Source organism: Jaculus jaculus, chromosome 6 (genome assembly GCF_020740685.1).
Source record: "Jaculus jaculus isolate mJacJac1 chromosome 6, mJacJac1.mat.Y.cur, whole genome shotgun sequence".
NCBI lineage: Eukaryota > Metazoa > Chordata > Mammalia > Rodentia > Dipodidae > Jaculus > Jaculus jaculus.
Genome location: NC_059107.1, coordinates 145,065,813 through 145,078,713, shown reverse-complemented (window position 1 = coordinate 145,078,713; position 12,901 = coordinate 145,065,813). Strand labels below are relative to the sequence as shown.

The following is a 12,901-nucleotide window of genomic DNA, read 5'->3' as shown; positions in this document are numbered from 1 at the left end:
TGCCCAGGGACGGGTTCATCACACAGAGAACAGGAATGCTCACCACCCTCTCTACTCACCTTCCAGCCTTGTGCAGAGGAAGCAATGAGACACCGAACATCAAATATACAAGCACTTTGGGTGGCAGCAGTGCACTACACACAAAAGACAAAGCAATCAGCAGTAGAAGGTGACAATGGTAATTAACACCTGCTTTAAAACCCTGGATTTGAGTGCAAGAGTTAGCTCAGGAAATGCTGGCCTTGCAAGGAACAGAGCCTGGGTTGGATCCCAGAATCCATGTTAAAAAAAAAAAAAAAAATGCATGACTTGTGATCCCAGCATTGAACAAGTAGAGACAGGAGGATCCCTGGGGCTCATTAGTCAAGCAGTCAGTCTAGCCTATTTAGCAAGTTGTATGCCAATGAGAGACTGTCTCAAAAAAAAAAAAAAAAAAAAAAAAGAAGCCAGGCGTGGTGGCACATGCCTTTAATCCCAGCATTCAGGAGGCAGAGGTAGGAGGATCACTGTGAGTTCAAGGCCTGCCCTGAGACTACATAGTGAATCCCAGGTCAGCCTGGGCTAGAGTGAAACCCTACCTTGAAAAATCAAAACAACAACAACAAAAAAAAAAAATGGAGTGCCTAAAAAATGACACCTGAGATAGTCCTCTGGCCTCCACAAACATGTGTACCTCTCACACATATCAGCATGCAAACATATAAATACACATGCAAAACAAGACTTGAATTCATAAGTCATATGGAAAACTACTTCTTCACTAGCTAATAATCCAAGTGTGTAAAAAGAGAAAGTTTGGACAGAAGTATCTTGTGGAGGTGGTTAATGTTGTACCCAGGTGCCATAGATTGTTATTGGAAAAAAATTCAGTGCCAACGGTGAAGCATCTTCCAGCAAGTTGTGGGCCAGGGAGGTTCCTGAGCCCCCAAAACATTTCAGGCTATTGCCAAGGCTCATGGTTGCCCACTAGAACTACATGGTAAGTTCTATTATGGTAAGTTCTATATATCCAGGTGCCTGTACTGCAGGTCACTGAGAAATCAAGCTGGAGCTGAGCTGGAAGCCTCCTCCCTGTTGACTAGCTGTCGGGATGCTGGAATGAGCTATGCAGCCTGTTAGGAGAGAGAAGTCATCAACAGTGTTAAACAGTAGTGGACCCTGTAAGATTTACAGCTGGCCAGCCAGGCCACATGTACCACCTGGGGAAATGGTGGTATGTCTGTTCTGAGGGAAACCAATTGCTCCAATTGGACTTGAAGCCTGCTCCATAGGAGGAAATCCCTACCTGGTACTGAAAACCTAATGAAAAGCCTATGGGCTTGGAAGATCATAAGTCCTAGTGGGAAAAACTACTACTGTTGTTCAGCTAAATGGATATATTATACCCTCCAAATGCCCTCTAAATGCTTATATTTTATGCCCTTATATTAATACTATCCTCAATTTTGGTTACAGAAGCTTCTCTTTTCAAATGCGGTGACCACTGGGGTGGAATGTTAAGTACTAAGACATCTCTATCACATTTTCTAATACCCAGAAGCCACTGAAAAAGAGGTGTAGGAAAGATTATAAGAGACAAAGGAAGGAGAGGAATGCTTACAATACTGTTTTCCAGACACAAAGTGGTCTAGCTATACATGACCTCACAGTGGCTGGTGCCTCCTACACAAGACTCTAATAAAAAATAGTAATGGCATAAACAGGGATTCAGTGGAGAGGGGATTTGGGCAAGGGGAAAAGGTGAGTGGCAGGAGGAGATTATGATCATGTTATATTGTTTATAGTTATGGAAGTTGGCAATAAAAAAGGGCTGAAGAGATGGCTGAGAAGTAAAGGTACTTGCCTGCAAAGCCTAACGTCCCAGGTTATACTCACCAGTACCCACGTAAATCCCAACGCACAAAGAAGCACATGCATTTGGCATTCATTTGCAGCAGCTAGAGGCCCTGATGTGGCCATCCCCCACCCCCACCACTCTTCACTCTCTTTCTCTGAATGTGTGTCTCCCTCTGCTTGCAAATAAATAAATATTTTTTTTCAAAAAAATTAGGCCGGGCTTGGTGTGCATGCCTTTAAATTCCAGCACTCAAGAGGCCAAGGCAGGAGGATCACTGTGAGTTCGAGGCCAGCCTTTAACTACATAGTGAGATCCAGGTCAGCCTGGGTCTGAGTGAGACCCTACCTCGGTGGTGTGTGTGTGGGGGGGGGGGTATTTTAAAAAATCAGATTAAGGACTGCACTGGGGCAGAAATCATGAAACAGGGAACTGTCACTGAAAGGCAGTATAAGAGGATTAAAGAGGGGCCCTTTACAGAGTACTCACATCCAGCACCCCCACTACCACACCTATTTATTATTATTTATTGGCACGTAAAACTTCTAATGAACATATATTTAACATCTACCTAATGGAATTATGAAACAGTGGACCAAGTATACAAACGCCCTATTGCCCACACTTAGTAGATGTTCAACAAAAAGAGGTACTTGACGCTGTTAATGTCCTCATGCGGGTCCTAAATGTCCCTTCGGAGGATATAAGAGGCAGAGGTGGGGTGTGGTATCCTGGAATTGGAAGTCTGCTTAACGTTGTGAGAATGGAACCCCGTTCAGTCGCCTGTCCAGATGGACTTTTTTTAAGCAGGCCACTACGGAACCCTTGTCCTCCCATCTGCGGAGGATCCCTCTGGCCAGTCCGTGTCCTGCACAACGCGCTGTCAGGTCGGTTCCGCAGCTGCCAGAACGCAGCGTGATGGCCCCGGCCCAGACAACACCCGAGAGGGTCACACAGCACCCGGCCGTCACTCAAAGGCCCTCCCACGCCGCAGCCTGACTCACCCCCTCGAAGGAGACGAGACTCGCCTGTGCTGGGGAGTCGGGCCCGGAGAGCGCACGCAGGGGAAGAAGGCCCGGCTCGCGACGCCGGAGGCCACGGCCCCGCTCGCCGCGGCTGGCTTTTCAAATCTCGCGGGTGGGCCCAGGAGCCAATCAGCGCGCTCCGCCCTTCGACCCGGAAGCAGAACCTGGGCACCCCTGGCCGGGCCTCAGCCCTGAGGAACGCGTTCCGGTCGCCTGTGTGCCTTCGGTGCGTATCGCGCGTGGAGCCCGGGGGCCGCCCGCGGCGTCGGCATGCGGGTCTCCGAGCCCTCCCCTCGCCCCCGTCTCTGTCCCTGGGAATTCTTCCCCTTGAGCCCGGGATGTTGGGAGGCTGGCCCGCGAAGAGGCTGCGGGCTTGCCGGGCACTCAGCTTGCCCCTTCCCTCCTCCGGCCTTCCAGTTTTAGGCTACGTAGTTGGATGTGTTTGTGGCCGAGCCCACCTCCCAGGATGACCTTTGCTTGTGAATTGACAGCAACAGCAAAAAAAAAAAAAAAGTCTAGTTGGACATTCTTATGTGAGCACGCGACTTCCGCAGTTAGCTGAGGTTGGTGCCTGGCTTGATAAGTACTTTTCTGGTCACACGTCCTACTTCCAGGTACTGGATTTTGTATCGTCTCGTTTTGCTGAACTCTTCACGATGACATATAACTGTGGCTACATGCTGATCTCCTTCAAGCAGTAGCCTGTGTGTGAGCATTTGCCAAGTAGGAGAGGGCAGTGTTTTTTTATGTGGTTGGTTTGTTTCTTCCTCTGTCACTAATAGAAAATAATAAACCGACACATAATAAAGTCTTTAAAATCACCACTGTGCCCATAGGGTTAGCAAGTTTCTTCATAACTAAAATGGGGACTATAGGTGGTTAGCAGCTTTTAGTTTATGATTTGTTGTGATAATATCAGCAAAATAAATGCACATGCCAACTACAAATAGTGCTCCACATATGGTAACTTACTTCTTTAATCTATTTTGATTAAAGTTATTCCATCTTCCAAATGCTGATTATCTCTCTCTCTTTTTTTGGTTTTTCGAGGTAGGATCTCTAGCCCAGGCTGACCTGGAGTTCACTATGTAGTCTCAGGGTGGCCTCGAACCCATGGTGATCCTCTTACCTCTGCCTCCCGAGTCCTGGGATTAAAGGCGTGCGCCACCACGCCCGGCCTATATCTCTTAGTCTCAACAAAATTTTATGCCTTTCTATTTGTCTGACAAGTGTAGAAAAAAGAACTGTGCAGCAAATGTTGAGCTGATAATAATTAGGTTGAATTTCCTGCCTCCAGTTTTCATCCTTGGATGGGTACATTAAGTTTCTTTTTTGTTGTTTATTTTTATTTATTTATTTGAGAGTGACAGAGAGAGAAAGAGGCAGAGCTAGAGAATGGGTGCACCAGGGCTTCCAGCCACTGAAAAGGTACTCCAGATGCATGCGCCCCTTTGTGCATCTGGCTGAAGTGGGTCCTGGGGAATCCAGCCTCGAACTTGGGTCCTTAGGCTTCACAGGCAAGAGCTTAACCACTAAGCCATCTCTCCAGCCCCATTAAGTTTCTTTTAAGCTACCCTTGACATTACAGTAGCCAGCCTTATTTTGTTTCTTTTGTTGAATGACCAACACTAATTTTATAATTCTGTTGTCCTCCACAGTTTCTGGTAGAAGGCTGTTTGATTCCTACAACTGTTCAAGTTTTGATGTACAAGATGAAGCATGACTCCACAAAAAATGCTGCCTACACTGTGGATTGTGAAGATTATGTGCATGTGGTAGAATTTAATCCCTTTGAGAGTGGGGATTCAAGAAATCTAATTGCATATGGTGGTAGCAATTATGTGGTTGTTGGCATGTGTACATTTCAGGTTAGTCTACAAACTGCAGTAATGGTAGAGATAAGTTGTTGATAAGAAAATTTATGCAAACCAAAGCTATACTTTATGTTGCTTTTGAATGTTCCCCCCAAAAAAATCTGCAAAAAAAAAAAAGACATCCCCAGTAATGATGCCAAGATCTGTGCAAATATTACATAGATGGTGAAAAAGAAAAGTATAAAACTCCTCTTTAGGCTTTTGCTTAGTAATGGAATGTCCTGGTGATTTAAAGGCTGTGAAGTAACTGAACACTGGTATGTATAGTAAAAACTCCAATTAAGTGAAATTCATTCAATTCAAATTTCTCTACATCATTCTTTGGCATAGGAAGCAAGGTAATATTGAGAATATATAAAAAGATTTCCTAGGAATTAACAGCTTTCCTGTCAATTTGCTTTCACACTCTTACGGATCTAAACTGTACATGCAAAGTGAGGAAATGGGATTGTATTAATTGCAGGCAGTTCAACATAGCCTATTATGAATTCTGGAGCCAAAATACCTCACCATTTACTCCTGCTTAGTTGGGCTTCTTAATAAACATCCAACCTTAAGCAGGTACTGCTAAAAGTATGAAGGAAATAATGCTTAATAGAGTTTGTTGGGAGTGTAACAAGTCAGTATGTATAGATGCCTAGTGGCTAAAGGTGCTTGCTTGCAAAGCCTAATGGCATGGGAACAGTTCCCCAGTACCCACACAAAGCCAGAGGCACAAAGTGGCGCATGTGTCTTGCATTCATTTCCCATAGCAGGAGGCCCTAGCACACTCATTTTCATTTTCTTCCCTCCTTAAATAAATATTTTTTAAAATAAAATTTAGGGGCTGGAGGGATGGCTTAGTGGTTAAGGCCTTTGTCTGCAAAGCCGAAGGACCCAGGTTCGATTTCCCAGGAGCAATGTAAGCCAGGTGCACAGAGTGGCACATGTGTCAGGAGTTCATTCTTAGTGGCTAGAAGCCCTGGTATGCGCATTCTCTATATGCTTCTTTCTCTCTTTCAAATAAATAAAAACTTTTTTAAAAAGTCTTAAAATAATAATAATAAAATACAATTGTATATCCACATGAATAATTTTAATAGAAGTAAAAAGCCAGTTCTAGCAAGGTGTGGTGGTTGGACTTCATAATAAACATCCGACCTTAATTAGGTACTGCTAAAAATACAGAAGAAATGCTCAATAGAGTTTGTTGGGAGTGTAATGAGTCAGTATGTATATAAAGTTCCTAGGAAACATCTGACACAGTCTATGTGGGTTTTAATTGTGGTTAATATGGGCGGTGTATGTCTTTAATCCCAGAACTCAGGAAGCAGGCAGCCCTTTATTGAATTTTTTTTTTAATAGAAAAAGATTGTACTCTTAGATCCCCTCACCCCTGCCCCTATTCTGCTGAGGGTCTTCTTCAGTGGGGCTATTGCTATTCATTGTGAGGCCCAAGAGGCCTCAAGTCAGTCTCAGCTGGGGGTCGGGGACATGGTTTCTCAAGCTATTCCCACCCACTCTGAGGTTCTTAATCTTTCCACCCCCACTTCCACAATGTTCTCTGAGCCTTGGTGGGCAAGATAGGGATCTGATTTAGTGTTTCTTTCTCTGTAGACTGGATCTCTGTTTTAATGAGGTTTGAGTGACCACAGTATCTGTCTCCATCTCCCTGGAACTGGTTTTCATGCTAGTTGTGAGAGCAGTTTTCCTGTCATCACTTCCTCTCTAATGACTTCTGGACCTGGGCAGATGAGGTACCTGTGACCCATTTTGTGGAAGACAGTCAGCTTGTTCGTGTTTTGTTTGTTGTGTTTATTGGGGTAGGGTTTCATTCTAGCACAAGCTGACCTCAAACTCACCATAGACTCAGGCTGACCTCAAACTCAGTGGTCCTCCTAAGTGCAGAGATTAAAGACTTGTGCCTTTATACCCAGCTTAAGAACCTTTTGTTTTTTTTAGCCATTCCTCTTGATGTATTGATATGTCCTGGTTCTCCCCAATAGTCACCATCTGTCCCGCATGATCATGGCCAGTACCCAGAATTGTATTTTAAAGCACTGAAAACAAATGTTTACCTCTAAGATCAAGTAAATACTGGATAAAGTCAAGAAGAGTGAATAAACTAGGAAACAAGGAAGGCAAAGATAATGGGAAGCAAGGAGAGAAAAGGAAAATGAAAAACTAGAGGGGGAAATGCCTGAAAATATTTGTATTACATCAGTATAGTTTATGGTGATAAATATTGTCTTGATTGATCCTCAGACCTATGTGACTGGCAAAGGAAATACTATATCCAAATTTCCTAAGAGGAAAAAAAATCTCTAAAATTAATGCACATACTGAACACAAATTATATTGCCCTTGACAACGATACAGATAAATAAAGGTTATCCTTCACCTCATAGAGTTTCCATCCTTCAGAAAAGTTCAGGAATGCCCAGGCATGGTGGCGCACACCTTTAATCACAGCACTCAGGAGGCAGAGGTAGGAGGATCACCATGAGTTCAAGGCCACCCTGAGACTACATAGTGAATTCTAGGTCAGCCTAAGCTAAAGTGAGACCCTACCTTGAAAAAAACAAAAACAAGCAAACAAAAAAAGTTCAGGAATTTACATGGCAAGGATATGAAAAAACAAGATCTGGGCTCCATTATAAAACCACTGTTTGGGCTGGAGAGATGGCTTAGCGATTAAGTGCTTGCTTGTGTAACCTGAGGACCCCTGTTCGAGGCTTGATTCCCCAGGACCCACGTAAGTCAGATGCACAAGGTGGCGGGCGCATGCATCTGGAGTTCGTTTGCAGTGGCTGGAGGCCCTGGTGTGCCCATCCTTCTCTCTCTCTATGCCTCCTTCTCTGTCTGTTGCTTTCAAATAAATAAAATAAAATAAAACCATTATTTGTCCATCAACCCCATTCTAAATATTTTTTCAAATAGGTGGTTCAGATAGTTCAAAACAGTTAAGTTCCAATCATTTGCCATTGGGATCCAAAATAAATCACTGCTTCCTCTGAAATTACTTTTTGTCTGTTTCAACACTGGTAAACATTCCTATTATATGTTAGGACCTTCACATTTCATAGCATCCAATATGCTCATAAGAGGAAAGCAAAGTACATAAAACTGAAAGCTTTCCACATTGCAATCAGAAAAGCAGTCATCACTGTAAGACTTAAAGAGAACATTGTAAATACAGTGAATTTGAGTCTCAACAGAACATTTTTCCTAGTCTTCTGCTATCCTTGAACTATATGGAAGTATGAGCAGAAATACTAGTACTGTTAATTGTTATTATGCATTTGTCAGATATTCATTATGTGTGTACTAGGTGTCAGTAAGTTAAAAAAAAGCAAAAATTACCTTTAAGGATATTTTAAAAAATATTTGATCTAGAGCTGGAGAAATTGCTTAGCAGTTAAGGCACATGGCTTAAAGCCTAAGGACCCAGGTTCAATTCTCTAGGTCCCATGTAAGCCAAATGTACATGGTGGCACATGCATCTGGAGTTTGTTTGCAGTGGCTAGAGACCCTGGAGTGTCCATTTTCTCTTTCCCTCCCTCTCTCCTTCCCTCCTCCTCCCTCCCTCCCTCCTCCCTCTCCCTTTTCCCCCCTAATAAATAAAAAAATGTTTTAAAAATATTTTATCTATTTATTTGAGAGAGAGAGAGAGAATGGGCATGCCAGGATCTCTAGCCATTGCAAACGAACTCCAGACGCATGAGCCACCTTGTATATCAGCCTTTGATGTAGGTACTGGGGAATCAACCCTGAGTCCTTTGGCACCTTAGCCACTAAGCCATTTCTCGAGCCCTCAAGGAGATTTTTAAGTATAAAGCAATGTAATAAAACTTATAGAAGGGCTGGAAAGATGGCTTAGTGGTTGAAGCGTTTGCCTGCAGGTCCAAAGGACCCAGGTTTGATTCCCCAGGACCCACATAAGCCAGATGAACAAGGTGGCACATGTGCTGGAGATGGTTTGCAGCAGCTGGAGGCCTTGAAGGGACCATTCTCTCTCTACCCCTTGCTCTCTCAAATAAAATATTTTTTAAAAAGTCTTATAGAAGCCCTCTTTATAAATAACCAGAGGAATATGAACGTTTTCTAAGTCTATAGAGTCTCCATTACTGAGTTGCACTTGAATGAGAACATTGAGTTAGGCAAACACATTATCTTTGTATAGGGCACAAAACAAAGAAAGGTACATTAATACCCTGAGTAACTATTTAGCATACATTTGCTGACTACATGTTGTATGTCAGGCTATATCCATATAAGCTCAGATCCAAACATTGTTTAACAGGTTGGATTAGTGGGCCATGTTCAACAAGCTATAATTTAATAAATGCAGTTATAAAGCCTAAAGACAATAGAACTGAAAGGGAGAACTAATACTTAGCTGATCATTAACCATGAGTCAGTACAATAACTATCAAAGGGAGCTAAGACAATACTGATCAGTAAGAAAGTGATGTGTGCCACAAATACTAGTTTAAATGCTGTAGCCATAACGTAAAAGTTAAAAAAAAGTGAAATTAGCATATTTTGACAAGTTTATCCAAAATATTTCTTTTGTAGCCAATGTAAAAATTGCTACTGCTATATTTTAATTGTTTTTCATAGTATTTGAAATTTTGCTTTGTCCTTTATACTTTATAAAGTATACACAGTATCCACATTTCAAATGCTTTGGGCTCTCTGTGGCAGATAGTACCCTATTAGACAGCACAGTGCTCTTCTGTCTTCCTTGGTACATTTGAAAATGTTTATAGTAATCTTTGTTTCTCAGCACTGTACTGTGATTCAAAGGAAATACTGGAAACAAATTTCAGGGTAGAATTAAAAATGCTTAAAACTGTCAGGTGGACAAAGTCTGAGAATGGCAAGTGGAAGTTACTACCTGTCACTTCTGTTCATTTGTACTTGCTGCTGAGAGTGCTGCAGAGCTGGAGCTGAATCTGCCTTCAGTGTATCCACCAGGCAGAGGTTGCTGTGGGGAGGTATTTGCTATCACTTAAACTTACTCTGTGTACTTCCTGAGGCAGAACTTGGAGCATGGAGTAGAATTTACGTTCAGAACCCTAATAACACTATCTCCCAACTGAATGAGCTCTCCTCAAAAAGCAGCTATTTCTCTTTGGCTGGAAGTATTCAGAGTAGGGCTTTTTATTCTTTTTTCATACGTTTCAGTAGAGATTAAAGAATTAGATGAAAGAATTCCACTAGGTAAACTTCAGTCTAGTCTAGTCAAACTGGAGTTCAGTATGTGGCCATAAATGGGTGTTTGGGAGGAGCCTACCACTTTCAAATCCTTAGAATGGCCTTTCTATCAAACTGGCTGTGTCCCAACCTCATAGTCATTTCTATTACAGCAAGTTTTCCAACATCTCTTAATTTTCTGCCTATACAATACCGCCTACACCCCAAACTGAACCCAAAATAGCATTCATCCCCACCTATACCACACACATGCACTCTGCCCTTTTCATTTGGCTCAATAACAGACAAGGCTGCCAGGAAAAAAAGTTTTCACTGGCAATACATAAAGCTCAGTCTATACAGGCCCTGTGATTTCATTATCCCTCTGACCACTCAGTAATTCAATATATAACAAATATAGGAACTAATTTTCATCACTCTTGTTACAGTAGCAAAATAATGTGCTTTTAGTAAGTTTTTCATTTTTAGAAGATAGATGTGTCAAATGTGGAAACAGTAGGTGTAGCCCAAATGGTCAAGTCAGCTATGACTAGGCTCCTATACTCAGTCTTAAAGTGCTTAATGGTGGCTATCTTGCCATAGCTGAATGGTTAGGGTACACACAAATTGTGAGGTGATAAAATTTGGCAGTGTTTTTTTCTTTCCTCAATAAGCATATTTCTGTTCCCTTCTATTAATAGAAAAACTTTTTGTTAATTCTTAAATTTACTTGAAATTTGAAGTTACTTTCAAGTGGTACTTGAATTGGATATCTGCGAAATGACTTCATCAGAATCTCAAAAGCTATCCAGAAAAAAAGTCAACACATCCACTTGGATTCAGCTAGTATACATATTATGAAATATTGTACTTAGACTCAAGGGGTTAGAGAGATGGTTTAGCGGTTAAGGTGTTTACCTGCAAAGCCCAAAGACCCATGTTCAATTTTCCAGGACCCACATAAGCCAGATGCACAAGGGGGTGCATGCATCTGAAGTTCGTTTGCAGTGGCTAGAGGCCCTGGTCTACCCATTTTCTCTATCTGCCTTTTTCTCTCCTTCTTACTCACTCTCTCAAAACAAATAATAAATAGATTTAAGATGAATGGAATTCTTAGAACAGACCTTCAAATAATACCTGCCTAAATAGATACGCATTTTATTACATATCAGGTTTTACCTGTTCTGCATTTTTTTCCTCGGTGGTATTTTATAATTTGATTGCTCTTTCTTTTAAAAAATAATTTTTTTGTTGATTTTTATTTATTTATTTGAGAGCAACAGACAGAGAGAGAGAGAGTGGGCGCGCCAGGACTTATAGCCACTGCAAACGAACTCCAGACGTGTGCGCTCCCTTGTGCATCTGGCTAAGTAAGTGTGTCCTGGGGAATTGAGCCTTGATCCAGGGTCCTTAGGCTTCACAGGCAAGCGCTTAACCGCTAAGCCATCTCTCCAGCCCAATAATTTGATCACTCTTATAAGAGATTATTGTAGTTAATACAAAAGATTCCTTGGGCAAATTTGTGAGTCTTTTTAGTGTTTAGTCAAATATCTGTATTAAAACAGGACAATGATTGCTGATGCTTTTTTAAATTACAGTAGCTAGCACACATTTTAAAATATGCATCATCTATATTAAGTATAAAGAAAAAGAATAAAGTAGATCCCTGTATACCATTACCTAGCCAAGCATTAGCAATTATTTTGGACACTCATGGTTATCTTTTCCTGATTATCTTTCTCTCTCACTCCCAAGAAATAATCGTGTTTGGAGTTTTTTTTATTGGCATAGTACTTCATTTTTTTTTAATAGCATTACAATTATGTGTAGGTTTTCTAAACCAAAATATTGTTTCTTATGTTTTAAGATGCAACATACATGTATCACTCCTTTTTTAAATTTTTTGTGTGTGTGTGAGAGAAAGAATTGGTCCACCAGGGCCTCCAGCCACTGCAGTCAAACTCCAGATGTGTGCATGCATCACCTTGTGCATCTGCATTATGTGGGTTCTGGGGATTCAAACCTAGGTCCTTAGGCTTTGCAGGCAAGCACCTTAACCATTAAGCCATTTCTCTAGCCCTCATTCTTGTTCTTTGCTGTTCTATACTTTCTTGCTAATACTTCACATTGTATTTGTTAGGTTTCTCCAGGTTGGAGTTTGTTTTTACCACAGTATTATAATTGTTCTGTAATTTATATATTATACACACACATATTTTAAATTTGTAATATGTTATATGTGTATTATATATTTATATATCCATTGCTAAGTTGCTAGACATGTGGGATACTCTGTTGTCCTATTGAAAACATGGTCAGTGTGCGTATTACTGTTTTGTACTCTTTTTTTTTTTTTTTGCTCCTTATTTAGAAATATGCTATTCCTCTATGGTTGCCATAGGCACTTATATGAATATTTAATTAGTAAAAGTAGTGTCCTTACCTTCCTCATGAAGAAGACAAAGACCTTAACATTTGAACCCTTCAGATTTACTAACGTTTACGGTTTCTGTCATATTTCTTGTCTGTTTGAAATGAGGTTTGCCTGTGTAGCCCTTGGTCCACTGGTCTCATTTTGTAGCTAATGATCCTCCTGCCTCAGCTTCTTAGGTGTTGACATAGGCATGAATCACCATACACCCAGCTTTCCTTCCTGTTTTCACCCACAAGTTGGATATGGCTGTTTTACATGGCTGCTGCATATCTTCACTGGCCTTTTTGTCTTGGATGTTTTTACTCTGTGCCTAACATCTCCAGCCTGCCTTCTAGAACCATTTTTCTTAACCCAAAAGCAAATTCTCTGCTATAGTCACTGGTCACCAGCTTTTTATTTGAAGGGCCAAATAGTAAATGTAGGCTTTGCCAAGCACTGAAGATCTGTGTTATTTTTGTTTGTTTTGTAGAAATGATTCTCAGATTATGATCCATTGAAAAGCAGATCACAAGCCAGGTTTGATCTTTGTGCCATCCAGCCCCTGCTATAGGATAAA

At 41.4% G+C, this 12,901-nt stretch overlaps 2 protein-coding genes across 8 annotated transcripts in view; one reads left to right on the top strand and one right to left on the bottom strand.

Moving 5' to 3' along the window:
* The window catches only part of LOC101599316 (PARP1 binding protein), a 70,861-nt gene extending 67,923 nt beyond the window's left edge, over positions 1-2,938 (bottom strand). For 4 of the 5 annotated variants that reach the window (XM_045153234.1, XM_045153231.1, XM_045153233.1 and 1 more), the window contains exons 1-2: positions 2,839-2,938; positions 60-134 (exon numbers count right to left, since the gene is read on the bottom strand). In XM_045153234.1, the coding sequence (XP_045009169.1) occupies positions 60-100 (41 nt within the window). In that variant the 5' untranslated portion in view covers positions 101-134; positions 2,839-2,938. The remainder of the gene's footprint in view (positions 1-59; positions 135-2,838) is intronic. The other variant, XM_045153232.1, reaches the window with a different exon arrangement.
* A 93-nt stretch (positions 2,939-3,031) lies between these two features.
* Positions 3,032-12,901, top strand: part of Nup37 (nucleoporin 37) — a 57,725-nt gene continuing 47,855 nt past the window's right edge. For 2 of the 3 annotated variants that reach the window (XM_045153590.1, XM_045153588.1), the window contains exons 1-2: positions 3,032-3,085; positions 4,518-4,727. In XM_045153590.1, coding sequence (XP_045009525.1) covers positions 4,563-4,727 — 165 coding nt within the window. In that variant the 5' untranslated portion in view covers positions 3,032-3,085; positions 4,518-4,562. Of the gene's footprint in view, positions 3,086-3,374; positions 3,474-4,517; positions 4,728-12,901 lie in introns of those variants that run through there. The other variant, XM_045153589.1, reaches the window with a different exon arrangement.